Source organism: Bombina bombina, unplaced genomic scaffold (genome assembly GCF_027579735.1).
Source record: "Bombina bombina isolate aBomBom1 unplaced genomic scaffold, aBomBom1.pri scaffold_1015, whole genome shotgun sequence".
Taxonomy (NCBI): domain Eukaryota; kingdom Metazoa; phylum Chordata; class Amphibia; order Anura; family Bombinatoridae; genus Bombina; species Bombina bombina.
The window spans coordinates 85,657-112,262 of NW_026512006.1; the positions used below are offsets into that span (position 1 = coordinate 85,657).

The following is a 26,606-nucleotide window of genomic DNA, read 5'->3' on the forward strand; positions in this document are numbered from 1 at the left end:
CCATAGCCTTCTTCCTAAGGAGATCTACTGAATACAGTGACGAGTTCACCAGGTTTGTTGTCAGGGTCACTGAATTCCTCCTTACGCACAACTTCTTTGTGTTTGAACGCGGTTTTTTATCTCCAGAGGTGTGGCACAGCAATGGGAGCAAAATTTGCTCCCTCTTACGCCAACCTGTATATGGGTTGGTGGGAGCTGTGCCACATCTATGGGGATAAAAAACAGACAAAGGGGCAAAATAGTTTATTATCGTCGATATATAGACAATCTGTTCTTTGTCTGGGATGGGAGTGTGGAGGAAGCAGAGAAATTTGCAGAGTATTTGAACGTTAACAATGCTGGTTTACAGTTCACCCATGAGTTTGGATCTACTAGCATCAATTTCTTGGATGTTACCCTACATGGTGTGAAATCAGAACATGTAAAAGTTGAGCTTTACAGAAAACCCAATAACCAGAAATACTCTCTTACATGCTCATAGCAGCCACCCAAAACAGGTATTCAAGTCAGTCTTGAAGGGCCAGTTCACCAGGGTTAAGAGGAATTGTACCCGGGATAGTGAACACTTCAAGCACGAAAACTGAACTGGTTACTAAGTTTCAAGAGAGAGGGTACCATAGACAGGATATATGTAGGGCCCGGGAGGAAGTAAGGGCCATAAAAAGGGCCACCCTACTCAGTGAGAAACAACCTGTATGTGACACTAAATCTGAACAGCTTACGTTTGTTACTCAGTTCAGTAGGCAATACTATCAGGTGTGCAACATTATACGTAAGCATATGACATTGCTGAAGGCTGATGATGAACTTGCACATATTGCCACACAGAATGTGAGGTTTGCCTTCAGAGAGGCAAAACCATAGGCAATTATGTAGCCCCAACACAATTGAAACAAGATGAAACAAATACATCCTCTTGGTTAAGGTACAAAGGGGTTTACAAGTGCAGTTTTAGTAGCTGCATAGCGTGTGGACATGTAAAATTGGGCAATATATTTAGGAGTGCATACACAGGTGAGACATTTGCACACAGGGCGCTCTTCAATTGTAGGTCCACATATGCAGTTTATCTCCTCAGCTGCGACACATGTAACATTCAATACACTGGTCAAACGTCTTGACAAGTCAGAACCAGGATAAGGGAACATATAAATGATATCAAGCAAGGCAAACTCACTACCCCCCCTAGTGAACACTTCAAGATAAAACATAATAAAGATCCAGGGACACTGTCATGGACAATTATCGAAGTGGTAAATACACATAATAGGGGAGGTGATAGGGAGAATTTGCTCCTTAAAAGGGAGGTGTTTTGGATACACAGGCTGCACACCAGGGTGCCCAATGGGCTTAATTCTGAATACGACCTAATTAACTTCTGGTGTTAGCCTGTGTATTCGCGATAAAAACACCAAATGCTGTGACATACGTACAAGTATATCTATGGATACATTTTTCCTTTCCCCTAAGTAACTAATCACTTGGGTAAGCAAATGAATTAATATAGGAATACTACATAGATATATAACCCACCCTTGTCCTGTTTTCATAGCACACGGTTAGCTTATGCAATATTGGATGTTAGCAAACCTCATCCAATGCATCCTAGTATATGGGTATTAGAGCAATATGGTTACATACAAAAATGCTAACATGTTTAAGCTGATGATAATAATTCTCTGGTGCCTCCAGTATTGTGTATATATAGGTTTGTATTTGTGTATTTTTTATTTTTAACATTCATCTTTCTTTTTTGCATTTTCTTTACTGTTTCACTCACACATACATGATAAGGAATGTTTTGTGAATGACACTATTAATATTACATTTATTTGGTTTGCTCATAATGTATAAAAATCTTTGCACATAGTGGATAGTATGGTTTTACATCCTAAATTAGGGCAGGTGTATAATATATAGGTGGAGGTGGGTGTCACCCACGTAGCATATGAGTTTTTTAACCTATCACAGGTGATCTGTGACTTTAAATAAGTAATTAGGCTTACACCCTTTAGCTACGATTACGGCATTTGCCGAAACATGTCAGCATCAGGGTACGTGGGGGTACCGCCTTTTCCACCTTTGCCCTAGAGGTTTAAAGCTTTAACCGAAGTGTCTCCTGTTGTGTTTTATTACCTTAATAAAGGACGTTTTTGCTTGTGAAACTACCCGGTGCCTCTCCTCGTTTTTGTTATTGTTGCTAACTGGATATGCTTTAAAGGCACGGGTACTCACATTTCCTGAGCAGCCAGTGAATCACCCCGGTAAGACACAGTACTACGCTGGAATAACGGTCTCCTTTGGCCGTGGACTTTCCTCACCTGCGGATCCTTCCGCTCCCAGTTGTGATGTCACACAGTTCCGGACTGACCGTACACACGCTGAGACGCTGTAGGGACCCAAGCCGCGGCTCGACTTCCAGGCTACTACTGTGGATGCACAGAATTCTGAGAGAGGGGATCTAGAGCAAAGAAGGTTCAAGGTGGGTCCCCAGAATCAGCGTTTCATAAGCGTATTGATTGCAGGTCGTATGTATGCACACGGAACATTTGGGGGTCATTGTAATGTGAGTTGAAGCAGGTGTCATATACTAGGGGCGTATTCTTATATAAGCAAGCAACTACAACAATACGCTTACAGGTGCTGCAAACTCTCTTTTGCTTGTATACAAATAGAAACAAACATGGCAGGACACAACTCACTTAGGAAACAAATGCTGGAATATCCCAGGCACTAGGGAATCCTACTGTCTCCCAGTCCTCCACGTCTAACGAGACCTGGAGGGACTGGCTACATGTCCTCAAGACATATCCAAAAATTTCTTCAAAATATTCCCCACTTACAAGCTTGAAGAGAAGAGCATATGTGCCACCCAAATTTCCCCCCAATACAGATCCACACCTTATTAGAAAACAACAAGGTAAAATCCAAGCAACAAATAGACTCACTATCAATCCCCTTTTTCGCTTCTTGGTTTAATTACCACCAGGCGAGACATTTCCTACTCACACATAAAAGTAAAGCAGACTTTTATGCGACCTTTGACAAAATTTGAGCAAGCATGCTTGAGTGACTTAAAGGGTCCCAGATCGGTTTCTGCACTATACAAGATGGTTTTGGAGAATAGATTTCCGAATCTGCCTTCATACACTGCAGGGTGGGATAAAGAGCTTGAAACGACTACATCCACTAAAGATTGGCAGTTAAGATTTGAGAATTTATCTCATTCAGCTCACTCTGCAAGAGCGAAAGAGACAAACATTAAAGTTTGTATGCGATGGTACATGACCCTAGCCAAAATTAAGTGCATTTTTAGAGGGAGTGTTCAGGCAACTGCTGGAGGGGTTGTGGCCTACCAGGACATATGACACATATTTGGTGGGATTGTGAACCTATCAGAAATTTTTGGTCAGCAATTTTCCAAGAAATTAATGCAGTATTACACACACAAATTAACCCGAGCATAGAATTAGCACTTCTCCACAATGATCCTCCCATAACATGCAAAATACGCAAACAGCTGTTTTATATTATGTTAAACACGGCAAAACAAATGATACCCAGATGTTGGAAAACAACCAAAATCCCTACTGTTGGTGACTGGGAGAAATTAGTCAACTCAGATATGGTATTAGAAAGATTTCATTATCTCCAAATAGGAGGTTTGGCCTTTTTTGAAGACATGCTACTCTTGTGGGAGTCATATAAATATAAGCCCAAGTAGGATTGACATAAATGATCTCAGTCATGTATGCTATTTAATAGCTTCACATAACAGGACCACACTTACTTCCCAACAAGCGCTAACTTAGATATAATGTAGCAATATCTCTGACACCCGAGCACATGCGACACCATCTTTAACATTGTAACCCTACCATGTTGTTGTCTTTATTTCTGTTTTGTTCATTTGTTTTTGTTTTTTCTTTTTCTTTTGTTTCAAATGAAGTTTAGTATTGACGCGTAGTGGTTTTGTTAAATAGAGGTTTAGTCATATGCACTCTGATTGTTTGTAATACTCTTCTGTGACAGTCCTGCATTCAAGTGCATAAGCAAACAAAGATAAGCGATCTAATGGAGTTATATTTCCTCGGTTTGCCAAAGACATTAGCCCGGATGAATAGACTAAAACTCACATGGACTGGCTACTTGAATCCTGATGCTTGGGAGGTTTTCCTTATACCTCTCTGACCTAAGTACTGTGCAATTGCAACTTGCTAACCTTTATTGTTGGAAAAATGCTTTTGTTGTATTTCATGCATATAACTTAATAAAAAATAAATATATTTAAAAAAAAAAAAAAATTACTGGGTAAAATCTTGATAGTTCCAATCATCCAAATAGGTTGCTATTTAACAAGTCACTTGGACCTAGATTATGAGCTTTGCGTTAGAGGCTGTGCTGTGCTAATGAGCAGTTTATGCTCACCGCTCACTTACAGACATCGCTGGTATTACAGGTTTTTACAAACCAGACAAGAAGTGAGCGTTGAGCAAAATTTTGCTCATTACTGCACTCCAATACCAGCGCTGCTTACGTTAGCGGTGAGCTGGTGTAATGTGCTCGTGCATGATTTCCCCATAGAAATCAACGGGGAGAGCCGGCTGAAAAAAAGTCTAACACCTGCCAAAAAGCAGTGTAAAGCTCCTTAACGCAGCCCTATTGATTCCTATGGGGAAATACATTTTATGTCTACACCTAACACCCTAACATGAACCCTGACTCTAAACACCCCTAATCTTACACTTATTAACCCCTAATCTGCTGCCCCCGACACCCCCGCCACCTAAATTATACTTATGATCCCCTACTCTGCTGCCCCCAACATTGCCGAACCCTACATTATATTTATTAACCCCTAATCTGCCACCCCCAATGTCGCCGCAACCTACCTACACTTATTAATCCCTAATCTGCCGCCCCCAACGTCGCCGCCACTATAATAAACATATTAACCCCTAAACCGCCGCACTCCTGCCTCAAAAACATTAGTTAAATATTATTAACCCCTAATCTGCTGCCCCCAACTTCGCCAATGGCATCAGAATGAGTCTCCCATTGGAGCCTATGGAAGCGCGCTTCCTAATAATGCGAACGCAAGCTCGAGTTCGCATTGCACTTAACTTGTAATACCAGCGCATATTAGCGTGCACTGGTATTACTCAGTGGCAAGCGATATTTAGCGCTCCACTTGAAATCTGGCCCCCAAACTTTATGTATTTGGATTGAATTGTACCGACTCATATATTTCCAGACACAAAAAGCTACTAGATATTGCTATTTTTTATATTTGCATATGGTGTTTAGATTACAGTTAATTTTATTTAATTAATTGAACTATTAATATTATTGATATACACCTTTACACTTTATCCTTTTATCCAAAATGATTTAGACTCACCGTGTGAACAATTTGGAAATGAACGTACTCTTTCAACAGAAGAAGTTATGCAATCATAGGATTCAAAGTCAAGAAGGTTACAGCACACATTTATAGCAGAAATGAAGATAAGGATATGCTGGATACAATGGATTTGCCTCCTGATTTTTCTGGTACAGCTTAACTCATTTGTGACAGTCTTTTAATTTGTCCTTGAGTCTTATCATTGCTAAAAATGCCAAACCTGCAGATAAAAATCCCAAAGCACTATATTCTAACTCTGTTATGTACTTCCTGAAATGACTAGCTTGTGTGTGTAACGTTAAAGGGGCATAACAGTCATTTTTACTTATGCATCCTACCGCAAAACATGTGTAAACAAAATACATGCTTTACAAAACAATATTTTAAAACAAATTTACATTTTCTTTTCATTTTTGGGACATATCTCTTGGAAAACACTTTAATGTTTATATTGTCTCCAATGATATAGTCATTAAGGGACACATATACAAAAATTAATCCACTGAAAAAGCACAGACTGTGTAGCATGTTGCAAGGTTATGGTTCTGAATTCTAAAGAAAGCACTCCAGGAAGTAAAACTACTAGTTTACAGTAAAATGGCAAATTAAATAATGAAACTAAACTGATAAACATAATTTATGTAAGAACTTACCTGATAAATCATTTCTTTCATATTGGCAAGAGTTCATGAGCTAGTGATGTATGGGATATGCAATCCTACCAGGAGGGGCAAAGTTTCCCAAAGCTCAAAATGGCTATATAAATATACCCCTAACCACACCCACAATTTAGTTTAGTGAATAGCCAAGTAGTGGGGTGATAAAATAAGGAGTAAAAAAGCATACAAAAGAGGAACTGGAAATATAGTTGTGCCTTTTATACAAAAATCATAACCACCATAAAAATAGTGGGCCTCATGGACTCTTGCCAATATGAAAGAAATTAATTTATCAGATAAGTTCTTATGTAAATTATGTTTTCTTTCATGTAATTGGCAAAAGTCCATGAGGCTAGCGATGTATGGGATAGAAATACCCAAGATGTGGAAGTCCACAGAAGAGTCACTAGAGAGGGAGGGATAAAAATAACAACAGCCATTTCCACTGAGAAATTAAATCCACACAATAATTAAGTTTTTCTCAAAAAAACTTAAATCAAAAGCAGTAGAATCAAACTGAGACATCTGCCTGAAGAACTTTTACTACCAAAGACTGCTTCAGAAGAAGCAAATACATAAAAATAGTAAAAACAATAAAAGTATGCAAAGAAGACCAAATTACTGATTTGCAATATAATCAAACCTAAACCTCATTCTGAAAAGCCCAAAAAATGGCGACAGAACTTAGTAGAAGGAGCTGTAAAACTCTGAGGCGGAGCCTGCCCTGCCTCCAAATAAGCCTTGAAAAACAAAAGCTTTAATCAGGATGTCAATGAAATTGCAGAGGCTTTCTAACTTTTCTGTAACCAGAAAAAACAGCAAATTGACTAGAAGTCTTCTGAAATCCTAGTAAACTCGATATAGAATTATAAAGATCTTACCACATCCATAGAATGTAAAGAACTCTCAAAGAATTATTTAGGATTAGGACACAAACAAGGGATAGCATATTCTCTACTAATGTTGTTCAAATTCACAACCTTAGGGGGAAAAAAAAGAAGTCCACAAAACAACTTATCTAGATGACAAAATCAGATAAGGAGACACACAAGAGAGAGCTGATAAATCAGAAACTCTTGTAGGCAGAGATATAGTCAAAATAAACAAAACTTTCCAAGAAAGTAGATAATCTTCAAACCAAATAAGACTCCAAAAGGAGAAACTTAATAAATGAACAGGCTTGATACCAACCAAAGCCTGAACAAACAGCAAATATCAGGAAGTTAAATTTGCAGACAAACTTATCCAAACCATCCTGAAAAACTGTAAAATCCTAGTTATTCTAAAGGAACACATAAGAGAATTTATGAGAAGAACACTATAAAATATAGGTTTTTTTCAAACCTGATAATACATGTTCCTTGACACAGACTTATAAGCCTGCACCATAGTGATAAAAACTGAGTCAGAGAAACCTCTATGACTCAACACTAATTAATTTCCATACCCCCAAATTAGTAATTTGAGATCCTGATGGAAAAATAGCCCCTAAAACAAGAGGGCCTGGCCAAAGAGAAGTGGCCAATGATGGCAACTGGACCATCCGAAACAGGATCCACATACCAGACCTGTGAGGCCATGCTGAAGCTATCAGAAAACACATGACACTGTTCCAATATGATCTTGAAATAACCTTTGGAAGAAAAAAATAAAGGCGGAAAGATGTTAGTCAGGTTGAAATACCAAGACACTGCTAATGCATCCACCATCTCCACCTTAGAGACACCACTCTCCCAGATGTAAAGACTGACGACTGAGATATCCACCTCTCAAATGTCTAAAATCGTAGAAAAATAGACAAGAAGATGAATTCCATCTAAGAACGTATTCAAGATACCTCTTAATTGCTAAGGAACTGTGAGTCCCTATTGTTGATTGACATATACCACAGTTGTGATATTAAATGTCTCAAAGAAAAAAATGAAAAAGTTCTCTCATAAAAGAGGCCAAGCCTGAAAGAGCTCTGAAAAATAGCACGGAGTTCCAAAATATCGATTGGAAACCTCGCTTCCTGAAGTTTCCAAACCCTTGTGCTGTCGAAAGACCCTCAGACAGCTCCCCAACCTGTAAGACTTGTATCCATTAAGAATACAGTTCAGGACGGAATGAAACAAAGGAGGCCCCCTGAATAAAATGATGATAGATTAATCACCAAAAAAGAGAGAGCAGAGTGTTAGAATTTAAAAATATCAACTGTGATATTTAAAAAAAAACCCTGTATCATTGATTCAGTATGCAAATCAAAAAGAGATCTCAGATGAAAAACAAGCAAAGGGAACCACGCCCGATGCTGCAGTTATAAGACCTAACAACTTCCATGCACATAGCCACTGAAAGAAATGTTCTAGACTGTAAGTTAGGATAGGCTAATGCCACTTACAATTGACTTTTGTTCGATAAGATAAAGACATGAACACAGAATCTATCTAGAAACCCAAAAAGAAGTGATCCTTGTCTGAGGAAAAAATAAAACTCTTAGGTAAATGAAATCCCTCTAATGTCCTTGAAGAAACAAATACTTTAGTTGATTCATGAGGGATTCCACAAAAAGAAAAGTCTCATATATTTGAAAACTGCTCTTTCATATGTATGTATTGGGTACTACATAAAGCACATCTAATCACCCGTAAGGGACTCAAGGATGCCTGCCCAATTAATCGACCTCGGAAGGATGAAAGGCTGAATGGACCTCGCAGGAATTGAACCTGCAACCCTCAAGTTGCTACAGAGCTCAGTCACAGTGCATTAGCAATGCTGAGCTATCTGTCTGACTTTAATTTAATTTAATTAAGAAAAGTTTAAGCTAATACCAATATACCATCCAAATAAGGAAGGCACCACAGTACTCTACTGTCTGAAGACAGAAAGAAGTACACCAAGAACCTTTGAAAAGATTCATAAAGCTTGTGACTAACCAAAAGGAAAAACAACAAATTGTTAAAGCTTAAAAGAAAATCTCAGAAACCACAAGTGGTCTGAATGTAATAAAATTTGAGGATAAACATCCTAAAAAATGAAGTGGACATAAAAATGGCCTTAACAAAAAGGCATAATAGTCCTTATAATCGCCATCTTAAAAGTGGAGACTCTAACAAAACAAAAATGTCTTCAGATCCAAGAATGGACTGAATAAACTTTCATTCTTAGAGACAAAGAATAGAATTAAAATAGAAACCCAAATCCTGTTCCTGCAAAAAGAACTGGCCTAATCACACCTGAAAAAAATTCAGAGTGTACTGAGAAAGAAAGATTCTTTCCATAGAAGGTATCATTCTAGAAATCTATTCAAACTCTCAGAATAATACAGAATTTGGACTGAGTTCATCCAAAAAAATTTAATCTTCCCCCCACCAGAAGGACTGATTTGAAAACCGCACCTTTTTGCAGACTAATAACTAGTAATTTTATAGCGTTTTACCCCCAGAAGGATACAAAAAAATGCTTCTTCAGTGCTTACACTCGGAGTTAACCAAATTAGCAGCTGATAAAACCAGTAGTTATTATTACCCAAATACAATAAATTGACCTCAAAGGCCAAAGGACTGTATTACCCTGCCGGGGAATGAATCTATGAACCTTGGGTCTAGAACAAGCGTTTGTAGTCAGGACATTCACCAACTGATCTACATCACTGGACTAAAAGTAGGGCAGAAAAAGCTCTAAACCTCCAGAAATAATGGAGATAATAGAAATCAAATAAATTATTATCCTAACAAGAAAGAGATAATAAAATATATTTGAAATCATAATAATAGATATAGTAAACATAATTAAATGAATACATTTACTGTAAATAAACAGAGTTCTCTCATTATTTGTTCAACAAAGGATGGGAGAACAGTAATGTCAGCCACAGATAAAGCTAAGCTAAAAATATAAACAGTACGTGAATATGCCCTATTAAGGTTATATTCAAAATTTAAAGAATCCTGAAAACAAGTACCAATTTCCATAGAAATAGTAGTACACCCAAGAGGGAATCAGAATAACCATACTCTAGAATATAATACAGATAGTATATTTAATAGGAAAAAAACTCAAAAGCAAAAATGTTAAAATCCAGATTTGAAAAGGATTATTAACATACGGTTAGATTACGAGATTACGAGTTTTGCGTTATGGCTGGCTCGCTACTAACTTGCAAGTTATTTCCACCGCTCAACTTTATTAGCGCTGCTATTACAGGAGTGCAATCAGTCAATCAGTCAATAGGATTGAGCTTCATTCTATTGGCTGTTCCAATCGGCCAATAGAATGAGAGCTCAATCCTATTGGCTGATTGAATCAGCCAACAGGATTGTTTCCCTTTAATTCCAATTGGCTGATAGATTTCTATCAGCCAATCGATATTCAAAGGACGCCATCTTGGATGACGTCCCTTAAAGGGAACCTTCAGTGTACGGCTGGGACCGTATGAAGAGGATGCTCCGTGCCGGATGTCTTGAAGATGGAGTCGCTCCGCGTCGGAAGGATGAAGATAGAAAATGCCATCTGGAGAAAGACTTCTGCCCGCCTGGATGAAGACTTCTTGCCGCTTGAATGAAGACTTCTCCTGGCTTTGTTGAGGACATCTTGCCGCTTGGATGAAGACTTCTCCTGGCTGGATGAGGATGAATGTCCGGTCTTCAAAAACTGTAAGTGGATCTTCCGGGGTTAGTGTTAGGTTTTTTTAAGGGTTTATTGTGTGGGTTTTATTTTTAGATTAGGGACTTTGGGCACCATAAAAGAGCTAAATGCCCTTTTATGGGCATTGCCCATCTAAATGCCCTTTTCAGGGCAATGGGGAGCTTAGGTTTTTTAGATAGGGTTTTTATTTGGGGGGTTGGTTGTGTGGGTGGTGGGTTTTTCTATTGGGGGGTTGTTTGCATTATTTTTTTTACAGGTAAAAGAGCCGAATTCTTTGGGGCAATGCCCCGCAAAAGGCCCTTTTAAGGGCCATTGGCAGTTTAGTGTAGGCTAGGGTTTTTTTTATTTTGGGGGGGCTTTTTATTTTGATAGGGCTATTAGATTAGGTGTAATTAGTTTACATATTTGATAATTTCTTTTTTATTTTGTGTAATTTAGTGTTTATTATTTTTTGTAATTTAGATAAATGTATTTTTTAAATTTAATTTATTTAATTTTAGTGTAATGTTAGGTTTAACTGTAAGACAGGTTAGGTTTTATTTTGCAGGTAAATTTGTATTTATTTTTACTAGGTAGTTAGTAAATAGTTAATAACTATGTACTAACTAGTCTACCTAGTTAAAAAAATACAAACTTACCTGTGAAATAAAAATAAAGCATAAGCTAGATACAATATAACTATTAGTTATATTGTAGCTAGCATAGGGTTTATTTTACAGGTAAGTATTTATTTATTTTTAAATAGGAATAATTTAGGTATTAATTGTAATTTTTATTTGGAATTATTTTAATTAGGTTAAAGTTAGTAGGGTTAGGGTTACGTTAGGGTTAGGGTTACACTTATGTTTAGGGGTTAATAACTTTAGTATAGTGGTGGCAACATTGGGGGCAGCAGATTAGGGGTTAATAATTGTAGTTAGCTGGCAGTGATTTGGGGCAGCAGATTAGGGGTTAATAACAGTAATGTAGGTTGCAGCGATGTTAGGGACAGTAGATTAGGGGTTAATAAGTGTATGTAGGTGGCGACGACATTGGGGGCAGCAGATTAGGGGTTAATAATATTTAACTAGTGTTTACGATGCAGGAGTGTGGTGGTTTAGGTGGTTTAGGGGTTAATATGTTTATTATAGTGGCAGCAATGTCCGGAGCTGCAGGTTAGGGGTTAATAATTTTATTTTAGTGTTTGCGATGCGGAAGGGCCTCGGTTTAGGGGTTAATAGGTAGTTTATGGGTGTTAGTGTACTTTGTAACACTTTAGTTATGAGTTTTATGTTACAGCTTTGTAACGTAAAACCCATAACTACTGATTTTCAGGTGGCAGTACATATCTTGTAGTTATAGGCTGTACCGCTCACTTTTTGGCCGGACAGGCAAACTCGCAATACCGGCGCTATGGAAGTCCCATTGAAAAAGGACAAATTGAAAGGTGCGGTAGTTACGTTGCGTGACGGCCAAAAAAGTTGTGGTACAGTTATTCTGACAAGACTCGTAATAGCAGTGGTAGTGAAAAAGCAGCGTTATACTCATAACGCAAAACTCGTAATCTAGCCGTTTGTTAATAGGAGGATTAGACTCCTAAAAGCTATAAATTGAAAAATTTCCTATACAAAGTACAAAAAATGTTCAAATGAAAAATAATTTTCAACAAACTGTCTGATACAGGAGACTTTAAACCAAAGAAACCTTCATCAGTAGAAAAAACTTAAGTATGCTGTTGGGCAGAACAAAATTAATTAAAACAATTTTGAAAAGACCTCGTAAGTTTACTTAAAGGCATAATAGCAGTCATAACCTTTTATGATATAACAACAACATGTGATGTTTGCAGATGAAATCAAGTACATGAACTGAATATGTAAAAAACAGTAAATGTTAACGTACATGTAGAAACATTGCTAGCATAAAACATTATAAATAAATGCCACATAATTGAGCTGAAGAAATAACAACAGCTAAAAAAATGAAAAGAACACACTTAGCTTTGTAGAATTGTTTTCCAGGGCATCATAGTTTCTACAGTAACATCAGTGTCAGGATCAGAATGAGACATCTAGCAAAATGTAATAGAAAAATAAAAATAACATTAGGCAAAACAGTTAATTTCCACAATGTAACAGTTTCAGTAGAGAAAAACAATAGCTTTCAAAGTTCATGAAAACAGCGAGCAATAGAGGGAGAGGGGTAAAATAACTAAATTTGGCGCCAAGTATGACGCATTACGCAAAAACAAGATAAAATAACGAAAATGAAAAACGAAATGATGAAATTTGCGCCATCAAGGGCGCAACTTGGCGCCAAAAAAATTTGCGCCAAAAATGACGCAATAAAAAAGAGCATTTTGCGCCCTCCCGAGCTTATATTTGCCGCGAAAAAAGAAAGTCAAATTAGAAAAAGAGCCCCAGGTAAGAAAAAAAGTTTAAATAAACTTCCCAAACATGATTCCTATACTGAAACTGTTTAGACTGCAAAAGGGAAATACACATAGACCTGACTCATGGCAAATATAAGTAGAATACATATATTTAAAACTTTATATTAATACATAAAGCGCCAAACCATAGCTGAGAGTGTCTTAAATAATGATACATACTTATCGAAAGACACCCATCCACATATAGCAGATAGCCAAACCAGTACAGAAAAAGTATCAGCAGAGGTAATGGTATATAAGAGTATATCGGCGGTCTGAAAAGGGAGGTAGGAGATGAATCTCTACGACCAATAACAGAGAACCTTTGAGAAGATTTACAGTGAGGAAAACCATAAAATCAATAGGCTATACTCCCTTCACATCCCTCTGACAAACACTGTACTCTAAGAGGAATTGCTTAGAAGCGCTTATCATAGAAGAAAACATAGAAATCAAGCACAAACTTACTTCACCACCTCCATAGGAGGCAAAGTTTGTAAAACTGAATTGTGGGTGTGGTGAGGGGTGTATTTATGGGCATTTTGAGGTTTGGGAAACTTTGCCCCTCCTGGTAGGATTGTATATCCCATACGTCACTAGGTCATGGACTCTTGCCAATTACATGAAAGACATTTTTTTTTTACTATGCATTATCAGTCATTTTTATAGGGATTTATATTTTGAGTTTAATGTCCGTTTAAGAGGCTATATGAAATTTAAACCAATAACTTCTCCTTATATGCAACCTATCAAGATCAAGAATTATTTCTCAACATGTTAACTTAAAAATATGCAGATCCACAGCACCATAGATTTCAGGGGATGTTTATTCACACATTAGGTACAAGTAGAAAGCAACGTTTGGGAAGCCAGTCCCTTAATCATGCTTCTTAAAGGGATAGTCAACCCCAAAATTTTCTTTTTTATGATTCAGATAGAACATACAATTTTAAGCAACTTTCCAATTTAATTCTATGATCAAATTGTCTTCATTCTCTTGTTATCCATTGCAGAAGGAACAGCATTGTACTACTGACAGGAAGCTGAAAATATCTATTTATCCAATCACAAGAGACAAATGTGTGCAGGCACCAATCAGCAGCAGCTCCCACTACTGTATGATATGTGTGTATTCATTTTTTAACAATGGATACTTAGGCCTAGATTTAGAGTTTGGCGGTAGCCGTGAAAACCAGCGTTAGAGGCTCCTAACGCTGGTTTTAGGCTACCGCCGGTATTTGGAGTCACTCAAAATAGGGTCTAACGCTCACTTTTCAGCCGTGACTTTTCCATACCGCAGATCCCTTTACGTCAATTGTGTATCCTATCTTTTCAATGGGATCTTTCTAACTCCGGTATTTAGAGTCGTTTCTGAAGTGAGCGTTAGACATCTAACGACAAAACTCCAGCCGCAGGAAAAAAGTCAGTAGTTAAGAGCTTTCTGGGCTAACGCCGGTTTATAAAGCTCTTAACTACTGTACTCTAAAGTACACTAACACCCATAAACTACCTATGTACCCCTAAACCGAGATCCCCCCACATCGCCAACACTTGAATAAATTTTTTAACCCCTAATCTGCCGACAGCCACCTACGTTATCCTTATGTACCCCTAATCTGCTGCCCCTAACACCGCCGACCCCTATATTATATTTATTAACCCCTAATCTGCCCCCCACAATGTCGCCTCCACCTGCCTACACTTATTAACCCCTAATCTGCCGACCGGAGCTCACCGCTATTCTAATAAATGGATTAACCCCTAAAGCTAAGTCTAACCCTAACACTAACACCCCCCTAAATTAAATATAATTTAAATCTAACGAAATAAATTAACTCTTATTAAATAAATTATTCCTATTTAAAGCTAAATACTTACCTGTAAAATAAATCCTAATATAGCTACAATATAAATTATATTTATATTATAGCTATTTTAGGATTTATATTTATTTTACAGGTAACTTTGTATTTATTTTAACCAGGTACAATAGCTATTAAATAGTTAAGAACTATTTAATAGCTAAAATAGTTAAAATAATTACAAATTTACCTGTAAAAGAAATCCTAACCTAAGTTACAATTAAAACTAACACTATACTATCAATAAATTAATTAAATAAACTACCTACAATTAACCTAACACTACACTATCAATAAATTAATTAAATACAATTCCTACAAATAAATACAATTAAATAAACTTGCAAAAGTGCAAAAAATAAAAAAGAACTAAGTTACAAAAAATAAAAAAATATCTACAAACATAAGAAAAATATTACAACAATTTTAAACTAATTACACCTACTCTAAGCCCCCTAATAAAACAACAAAGCCCCCCAAAATAAAAAATGCCCTACCCTATTCTAAATTACTAAAGTTAAAAGCTCTTTTACCTTACCAGCCCTGAACAGGGCCCTTTGCGGGGCATGCCCCAAGAAGTTCAGCTCTTTTGCCTGTAAAAAAAAAACATACAATACCCCCCCCAACATTACAACCCACCACCCACATACCCCGAATCTAACCCAAACCCCCCTTAAATAAACCTAACACAAAGCCCCTGAAGATCAACCTACCTTGTCTTCACCTCACCAGGTATCATCGATCCGTCCTGGCTCCAAAATCTTCATCCAACCCAAGCGGGGGTTGGCGATCCATCATCCGGTGCCTGAAGAGGTCCAGAAGAGGCTCCAAAGTCTTCATCCTATCTGGGAAGAAGAGGCGATCCGGACGGGCAACCATCTTGATCCAAGCGGCATCTTCTATCTTCATTCGATGACGACCGGCTCCATCCTGAAGACCTCCACCGCGGACCCATCTTCTTCCGGCGACGTCCAACTGCAGAATGACGGTTCCTTTAAGGGACGTCATCCAAGATGGCGTCCCTCGAATTCCAATTGGCTGATAGGATTCTATCAGCCAATCGGAATTAAGGTAGGAATATTCTGATTGGCTGATGGAATCAGCCAATCAGAATCAAGTTCAATCCGATTGGATTGAGCTCACATTCTATTGGCTGTTCCGATCAGCCAATAGAATGTGAGCTCAATCTGATTGGCTGATTGGATCAGCCAATCGGATTGAACTTGATTCTGATTGGCTGATTCCATCAGCCAATCAGAATATTCCTACCTTAATTCCGATTGGCTGATGGAATCCTATCAGCCAATCGGAATTCGAGGGACGCCATCTTGGATGACGTCCCTTAAAGGAACCGTCATTCTGCAGTTGGACATCGCCGGAAGAAGATGGGTCCGCGGTGGAGGTCTTCAGGATGGAGCCGGTCGTCCCGGATAGGATGAAGACTTTGGAGCCTCTTCTGGACCTCTTCAGGCACCGGATGATGTATCGCCAACCCCTCGCTTGGGTTGGATGAAGATTTTGGAGCCAGGACGGATCGGTGATACCTGGTGAGGTGAAGACAAGGTAGGATGATCTTCAGGGGCTTAGTGTTAGGTTTATTTAAGGGGGGTTTGGGTTAGATTAGGGGTATGTGGGTGGTGGGTTGTAATGTTGAGGGGGGGTATTGTATGTTTTTTTTTTTACAGGCAAAAGAGCTGAACTTCTTGGGGCATGCCCCGCAAAGGGCCCTGTTCAGGGCTGGTAAGGTAAAAGAGCTTTTAACTTTAGCAATTTAGAATAGGGTAGGGCATTTTTTTATTTTGGGGGGCTTTGTTGTTTTATTAGGGGGCTTAGAGTAGGTGTAATTAGTTTAAAATTGTTGTAATATTTTTCTTATGTTTGTAGATATTTTTTTATTTTTTGTAACTTAGTTCTTTTTTATTTTTTATTTTTTGTACTTTAGCAAGTTTATTTAATTGTATTTATTTGTAGGAATTGTATTTAATTAATTTATTGATAGTGTAGTGTTAGGTTAATTGTAGGTAGTTTATTTAATTAATTTATTGATAGTGTAGTGTTAGGTTAATTGTAGGTAATTGTAGGTAGTTTATTTAATTAATTTATTGATAGTGTAGTGTTAGGTTAATTGTAGGTAATTGTAGGTAGTTTATTTAATTAATTTATTGATAGTATAGTGTTAGTTTTAATTGTAACTTAGGTTAGGATTTCTTTTACAGGTAAATTTGTAATTATTTTAACTATTTTAGCTATTTAATAACTATTGTACTGGTTAAAATAAATACAAAGTTACCTGTAAAATAAATATAAATCCTAAAATAGCTATAATATAAATATAATTTATATTGTAGCTATATTAGGATTTATTTTACAGGTAAGTATTTAGCTTTAAATAGGAATAATTTATTTAATAAGAGTTAATTTATTTCGTTAGATTTAAATTATATTTAACTTAGGGGGGTGTTAGTGTTAGGGTTAGACTTAGCTTTAGGGGTTAATCAATTTATTAGAATAGCGGTGAGCTCCGGTCGGCAGATTAGGGGTTAATAATTGAAGTTAGGTGTCGGCGATGTTAGGGAGGGCAGATTAGGGGTTAATACTATTATTATAGGGTTAGTGAGGCGGATTAGGGGTTAATAACTTTATTATAGTAGCGCTCAGGTCCGCTCGGCAGATTAGGGGTTAATAAGTGTAGGCAGGTGGAGGCGACGTTGAGGGGGGCAGATTAGGGGTTAATAAATATAATATAGGGGTCGGCGATTTTAGGGAACCAGATTAGGGGTACATAGGGATAATGTAAGTAGCGGCGGTTTACGGAGCGGCAGATTAGGGGTTAATAATAATATGCAGGGGTCAGCGATAGCGGGGGCGGCAGATTAGGGGTTAATAAGTGTAAGGTTAGGGGTGTTTAGACTCGGGGTACATGTTAGAGTGTTAAGTGCAGACGTAGGAAGGGTTACCGCATAGCAAACAATGGGGCTGCGTTAGGAGCTGAACGCGGCTTTTTTGCAGGTGTTAGGTTTTTTTTTCAGCTCAAACAGCCCCATTGTTTCCTATGGGGGAATCGTGCATGAGCACGTTTTTGAGGCTGGCCGCGTCCGTAAGCAACTCTGGTATCGAGAGTTGAAGCTGCGTTAAAAATGCTCTACGCTCCTTTTTTGGAGCCTAACGCAGCCTTTATGTGGACTCTCAATACCAGAGTTATTTTTATGGTGCGGCCAGAAAAAAGCCGGCGTTAGTTTTTCGGGTCGTTACCGACAAAACTCCAAATCTAGCCGTAAGAGAACAAAGCACATTTGAAAATAAAAGTGAGTTTAAAAGTGTCTTAAAAACATGCTCTGTCTGAATCATGCAAGTTTAATTTTGACTTTCCTATCCCTTTAACCTTTTAACTTAAATGGACATAAAACCCAAAATGGCATGATTCTGACAGAGCATGCAATTTGAAACAACTTTGTAATTTACTTCTATTATGACATTTTCTTTGTTCTTTTGGTATCTTTTTTGAAAAGCAGGGATGTGAACGCAGGAACATGCAGATTTACAAGAATGTTACATTAGCAAGAGAACTATATGGCAGCAGATTTACAAGAATGTTACATTAGCAAGAGCACTATATGGCAGCAGATTTACAAGAATGTTACATTAGCAAGAGCACTATATGGCAGCAGATTTACAAGAATGTTACATTAGCAAGAGCACTATATGGCAGCAGATTTACAAGAATGTTACATTAGCAAGAGCACTATATGGCAGCAGATTTACAAGAATGTTACATTAGCAAGAGCACTAAATGGCAGCACTATTTTCTTTCATGTAGTGCTCCAGACACCTAACTAGGTATATCCTCAACAAAGAATACAATGGGAACAAAACAAACTTATAATAGAAGTAAATTGGAAACTTGTTAAAAACTATATAGTAAGTCTGAATCACAAAATAAACTTTTTTGGGTTTCATATCCCTTTAAAATCCCTATTGCAGCCAGTGGAGGAACCACTTCCCATAATCTAACATAAGTATTAGAAAATAGCTCTCTATACAACCCCCATTCTCAGATATTAAAGGGACAGTAAAGTAAAATATCAGCTGCACATATATTCCTCTTGTCATTGGCTTACTATATGGGTTCAGCTAGCTCCCATTGGTGCATTCCTGCTGCTGAGTCTACAAAGGATGCCAAGAGAACAAAGCAAATTTGATCATTGAAGAAAATTGTAAAGTTGTTTACAATGTCATGCTCTATCTGAATGATATAACTTTAATATTGACTTTACTGCCCCTTTAATATATTGTGTCTGATGTTTACTGTAAACACACATTTATTGATAGTTTGCAAGAACGAATCACCTTAGACATCAAGAAAACATAATGAACAGAGAAGAATATCAGAATGGGTATATTCACAAAAATGCAAAGTGTTAGCCAAAGAAAAAAAAAAACAAAAGAGAAGTTTCTAGCAGAATGAATGATCATATGGACTTTTCTTTACTTATAGTAGACTCAAAGGTACAAAACAGTATCTCATTATATAAGTTCTTCTTTATCCCATATCTCCTAATACAATATTGTGCAAAACAACTCTGTACGCATTTGTATAACAAACACAGCAGAAGGAGATAACATTGAATAAAATACACTAAATCAACTCTGGCAATGAAATTTAGAAATAAATGCCGCCTCATGAGTTCATGAACATTTCTGCTGAGTATTAATGCGCTTAAAGGTAGACATAATAAGCACATCTGAGGCTCTTTTTGAATTATCAAAACTTTATTTATTAGTACAGCATTTAACAATGGTAAGACTTGACTATATACTAATTTTCTTGCATTTTTACTCCTGCCAGGTTTGTTTAGGCTCATTGCTGATGAAACACCATATTGTTCTATTGGAGAGCTCACGAGGGAACTTTATGTTAGACCCTCACACTTTGGCTTGCTAAGATTCCGTAGTGATATTGATCTTGAAGTTGGAAACTTCACCGTTAGCAAAGATGAGCAAATCCTGATAAGAGACTTAAAAGAAGTGAACGAGGTCATGTCTGTGAACTGTGAAGTGTTGATAAAGGGAGATCTCCACTCATTTGACTTACCATTATCTTATGAAGGAAAGTTTTATGAATGTCAAGATGAGAAAACGTACACATTGAATGAAATATTAAGCTGGAAAATACCAAGCAATCGAAAAAGGAATGTAGTTCTTTCAGATGTTATGGAGATTTCGGACATAAGCAAACTATGTCCTAAAGGATTGGAATGGTTTATGGTTTTGAAGCCAGTATATGAAGTAGAAGCTATGCTACAATGTAAGTACATTTTATATTATTAACCCACATAGAATTGTGAAATGATTCAATGGTTCTTATAAAAACCCTGTGAACACATACATTTATTTCTAAGGTGTTCAGTCTTAACATTTGAAATATTATAAGCATATAACATTGCATACTAGCTTCAGCAATGTTATTCAGCAGGGCATCTAATTATGCAGGTCATTTTATGTATGTAAATTCAGAGGTGTCAGCTTATATACCTTATACGGTTTTTAGAAACATAGATAAAAAACAAAATAATCATGAGTACCCACTTTGTACTTATTAATGCTGTGCAAATGCTCTGTCAGCTAATCCAGTTTTTTTTTAAAAAAAACAAACATATATTTTGACTACAGATAAGAACTAAATCACCCAAGTAATACTCATCAAATGCAGATCACACAACAGTTTTTGAAAAGCAAAATAGAATCTGCACAAATTGCTAGATATATTTAGAAATTTTACAATCCTCTGGGGGGGAAGGAAACTGTTTTTATAAGTGGTCATAATCTTTCTTTGAAGGACTTATAACAAACCAATATTGTATTAGCTATATCATTAGGACCAGCACAATTATAACATTGTTTTAATTAAAAAAAGTAAATTTCTAACTCTAGGAAAATAGATTTTTGCTTTCTTCCCTTATTGGTCATCGAGTTTCTTGGGTGATCACAATGCAAAATGGATTTATAAGTTAAAAGCCTGCAGCCGCAAAGCATTTTTCAACAGTAAAGCTCCCGAAAAGGCCTTTTCATGTGTTAAGTACCTGTTTTCAAGATAGAGACTGGAAGGTTATCAGAAAATGAAAGATGCAATGGCCGTTTAACATCTCTTAAGGTTAGAGTAAAGGGCTTTGTAATTAATTCCTTTGTTCACTGTGTAAAGGGAAATGTTCATTTACATTTGTAAAGTTAAAGGGACACTGAACCCAAATTTTTCCTTTCATGATTCAGATAGAGCATGAAATTTTAAGCAACTTTCTAACTGACTCCTATTATGAATTTTTTCTGCGTTCTCTTGCTATCTTTATTTTAAAAGCAAGAATGTAAATCTTAGCAGCCAGCCCATTTTAGGTTCAGCACCATGGATAGCGCTTGCTTATTGGAGACTTAGATTTACCCACCAATAAGCAAGCATAACCCAGGTTCTCAACCAAAAATGGGCCGGTTCCTATGCATCAAATTCCTGCTTTTTAAGTATAGATAGCAAGAGACCGAAGAAAAATTGATAATAGGAGTAAAGTAGAAAGTTGCTTAAAATTGCATACTCTATCTGAATCATTAAAAAAACAAAATGTGGGTTTAGTGTCCCTTTAACCTATTGTAATCCAAATCCATCCTCACTGCTACTTAAAGGGACATAATACTCATATGCTAAATCACTTGAAACTGATGCAGCATAACTGTAAAAAGCTGACAGGAAAATATCACCTGAGCGTCTCTATGTAAAAAAGGAAGATATTTTACCTCACAATTTTCTCAGCTCAGCAGAGTAAGTGCTGTGTAAAAAGTTATACTTCAGCTGCTGTCCAGCTGCAGTGCAGTTAAAAAAAAAATAATTAAGAAATGAACTGCAGCCAATCAGCATCAATAGTGCTGAGGTCATGAACTCTTTTACTGGGATCTCATGAGATTTCAATCAACTCTCATGAGATTTCATAGTAAACTTCCTTAAACTGAATAGGGACATTAGATGAGTGTGCATGAAGCTCACTCCTTTGCCTCTCCCGTGACAGACATACTGATTTGCTGCTTAAAGTCCTTTGCAATGGGGTTTGAATACTTAGAGGTAAAATATCTTTCTTTTTTACATAGAGATGTTCAGGTGATATTTTCTAGTCAGCTTTTTACAGCTATGCTGCATCACTTTCAAGTGTTTCAACATTTGGGTATCATGGCCCTTTAACCATCTGAATGACATTTGTATATTGGCATGATGGGAATACTGGACAAGTCATCAGAGGACATGGCTTCATGCACAAGTCCAAACGCAGTCACAACAGTGCTTTTCAAAGTGCATCTGCCTATATTATCGACCTCAAAGCCTGGTTATGAAGATGTCTGTACTGTTAGTGACAAACACAACAGTGCGAGTGTGACTTAGGGGTCAATTTATCAAATGCCAGGTGACATGATTCGCTGTAGCGAATCATGTCCGCCTGACATCACTAAATGCCAACAGCATTCTAGTGAAATGCTTGTGCACTGCCGCTCCCTGCACATTCGATAGTCTTACCTTGCACGCTGTTAGACTCAGACTTAAAGGGACAGTCAAGTCCAAAAAAAAATAGGGCATGTAATTTTGAACAACTTTCCAATTTACTTTTAGCATCAATTTTGCTTTGTTCTCTTGGTATTCTTAGTTGAAAGCTAAACCTAGGAGGTTTATATGCTAATTTCTTAGACCTTGAAGGCCGCCTCTAATCTAGATGCATTTTGACAGTTTCTCACCATTAGAGGGTGTTAGTTCATGTGCTTCATATAGATTACATTGAGCTCATGCTTGTGAATTTACCGAGGAGTGAGCAATGATTGGCTGTCAAAAGAACTAAAATAAGGGGGCTGTCTGCAGAGGCTTAGCTACAAGGTAATTACAGAGGTAAAATGTTTATTATTAAAACTGTGTTGGTTAAGCAAAACTGGAGAATGGGCAATGGGCAATAAAGGGATTATCTATCTTTTTAAACAACAAAAATTCTGGTGTTAACTGTCCCTTTAACTGTAATAACAAGTTACATGCATATGACACATTTGCAACAGAGGTATCATATAGTTGTTGCATTACATATCATATAATAAACCAATATTGCATTATTTGATTTGGGTCCCAAACATATATACTTTTCCTATTTTCTGCCTATTATTTTTCAGTGATTGCATTGGAAAAACAACAGATGCATGGACTTTTTGCCAATAGGTGTTGCACTGATAACACTAAACAATTTCCAGCCTGGGACTGTGCCTTAAGTATCAGCCTGGGATTGAGTGTGCATATGTGTGCAGGAGCAGAGGCTCCGATATTGGTGTGTGATATGATAAATTAGGCAAAAATTTACAAACACAATTTAAAAATTATTCACCTCTATTTAACAATGTATTACAAATCTGGTATTTGTATTTTAATTTTTAAATACAGGCCAACATCCCTTTAAATACCATTGATTGTTTTTCTTTAAAAATGAGTAACTGTATACTATTAATTGTTAGTTGCATGATGTAAAAATGTATTTCTAAAAGATGTATTTCCTTTCTTGCTTCCAGTTCGACATGACATTATTTGTCTGTTATCTGACCTGGACATTGACGTAATAGACATCACCCATCGTTTTGACATGAAATATTTTTCCCAGATGGTAACTACCCATGAGATCTTTGAAAGAAATAGCAAAGAATTTCCCATGATAGTGGAAATAATAAGCAGTCCAGTCACAAAATGTATTTTTTCCAATTTGTTAATGCCTGGGAAGAAGATAATCATTCATAAAAAACATCAATCAGATAGAGTTATAGCCTCTGAGTTCAGCAGTTATTCACCAAAGAAGCATTTCCTAATTCCGTCTAATTACAAAGGAAAGTTTAAGAGGAAAGCCAGGATGTTCTCTACTGTTTATGACTTGAGAATTGCAAAGAATGAGCGAGATGACCTCCATGTTGTTGCCACCAAGGCATTCCATTCACCATATAAAGAATTTTCCTCTATCTGTGTTGGGGACCAGTTTCTAGTAAAAACATTCCAGTCCAAAGAAATGTTATTTGAAGGGAAAAAAACTGTTGTAGATGCATTAATTTGTATTAAAATGACAGAGACACCATTTACTGAAGTTAGTCTCCCACTATATGTAGAGGGTGGTTTTGTGGAAGTCGTACATGATAAGAAAAAATACTACTTAACTGAGTTGTGCAAAAGCTTCCAATTACCATTAAACGTAAAAGTCTCTATAAGAGATTTGTTTGCTGTGGGAGAGGATATTTTAGCCACTACATCAGTTTTACAGCTAGAAGAGCAAATTACAGACTCATACTTACTTGTCAGTACATTAAATAGACCAGAAGAGGTCTGGGAACTCCCAGTTCAGAGGCAAAATCTCACTGTCCAGCTAATAAGCAGTTTTCAAGGGAAAACTTTCTCATCACCAACCAGAACAAATATAGAGGAAGTTAATGAAGAGGACTATTATATGTTGAGAAGATATGAAAACCAAGTCCAGCATCCACCTCCTCGGCCTCCAAAAACACCTCTGTGTGCTGAACCTGCAACAAAAATACCTGAGGTTAACGTAATTCCTAAGGTAAAACATATTTGTTTCATTTTATCTAATTAAAGTTTCTTAAGTGGGTTTTCATATTCACTATATTTTCCTTGATATTGTAGTCAAATTATTTAAAATTATGAAAAGTCACGAAAGTCAAAATTAAACTTGAATTTTTCAGCTAGAATATGCAGTTTCAAGAGATTTCTATTATAAAATGTACTTAGTACTCTTGGTATACATTGTTGAAATGCATAACTAGGTAGACAACAATGCACAACTGGGAGCTGACTGGTAGCTACACACATATACATCTTATCACTGAATCACAAGATGTGTACAGTGAGTTCCCAGTAGTCTAGCATTGCCACTCTGGAGCACATCTCTCCTCTTTGCTGGGATTAAACACACAGTTAAATGAAAGTAACAATACATTAGAGCATTTTATTTTGTTCTTTTATGTCTCTTTAAATGGGCATTCAAATTTAATAATAACAAGGGTGACATTTTTTTATTTTCCAATAATAAATGCATTACCTCCTAAATAGCCTAGCTATTATTGCTTTATTAACTATCTATTCACAGGCCCCACCAGTGCTGCATTTTTTTTTTATCCTCTGATCATACGCAATACCCGCTCCACAAACAACATGCTCCCTCTCAATTTCATTAGCATCAAGTTATTCTAAGAGACAAGTGCATGACATCAATGTTTTTGAGGAGCAATTGAGGATAAAACAGAGTAGCACACTATTGTGTACATTTTTCAGGTAGGTGACAGGGCTGATTCTACAAGTGAAACTGGTGGCATAAACAACGCTTACCCTTCAATGCTTCATGCACACACGTAGACCAGAGTCAGGGAGGATGCAGGCATGTGTGTTCTGTGAGTAAAATAGGGCATGCTGTTGGTGGAGATGGTGCAGATAGGTGAGTAGTGACAGCAGAAGAAGGGGTCATTTTCACTTTCCCTCTCAGCCCAACAAGTGCCTTCAAATAATGGTCTAGATTACAAATGGAGAACTTAAATATTAGCAGTGTTGAGCGCTAACACTGCTAATATTTTAGCTCTTTAGTTATAATTTAGGCCATTATTTGAAGGCACTTGTTGGGCTGAGAGGGAGTAAAATTTACTCTTTCTTCTGCTGTCCTAACACCGCTCAAGTTAAATCAATAGCGTTCTTTTTCTTGCACTCATTGTAAAAAGATAAAAGCAAAATGGTATAATTAAAAAAGTGAAAACCTCAGGCACGCTAACATCTGGAGTTCAGATAGCGCAGCCTAACCTTATAGATTTCTATGGGGCACACTCCAACTCTCTGTTTATGATTCCCCTCTAGTCTGACGGTGCAATAAGCCAAAGTACTAAAGCTAAAGGTGCAATTTGTTTTGATTGGTCATAAGAGGAAATACTTTGTGCAATTATTGAGAGGTGATACAATTTTGAATAATTTGACATTTAAGTGATATTGCACACGGGTGTTCTCACTTCTGTTATATACTCTATGAGCCCCAAGAACTCTGCTGCTTAACTTCTCTGCCAACTAAAACGTGGCAAAGTGAAATCATCACGATCCAATCTGGATGACTGACATCCCCTGCTCTCGGCCAATTGACCGCCAGCAAGCAGGAGGCAGCATTGCACATACTAATCATGTCTGCCCAACCTTTGTTAAACGGAGCCCTAAATACTATATGTGTGTCTGTGTATGTATGAGTGATTTTAAGGGCAACTGCGCTTTACATTGAAAGTAAAGGGCTTGCTAAAAAAATGTTGGCTGCACTTAACATTCTCTGGTAATTCTGTTTTACCAATCACTTGTAATACCATATTGTGCGCTATTCTGAGCGTGGACCTGCAATATTGATAGCTCACCCTGCTATCAGCACTCTACTTATTGCAATATATGTGCAGTCTAAGGGGCCGAATTATCAAGCTCCGAATGGACCGCTGCTCCATAACTTGTCCACCTGCTCTTAGGCTACGGACATCAATCCGCACAATCCTATACGATCGGGCTGATAGACACCCCCTGCTAGCAGCCGATTGGCCACGATTCTGCAGGGGGTGGCATTGTACAA

The 26,606-nt window shown here is 37.2% G+C and overlaps 1 protein-coding gene across 1 annotated transcript; it reads left to right on the top strand.

The window, feature by feature from the left end:
* Positions 1–208: 208 nt before the first annotated feature.
* LOC128644088 (protein THEMIS-like) lies at positions 209–24,563 on the top strand (the record flags this gene model as incomplete). The annotated part of the gene is made up of 3 exons (XM_053696805.1): positions 209–404; positions 19,808–20,266; positions 23,536–24,563. Coding segments are annotated over exons 1-3 (1,683 nt in total), but the record flags the coding sequence as incomplete, so codon positions are not given.
* Positions 24,564–26,606: the final 2,043 nt, after the last annotated feature.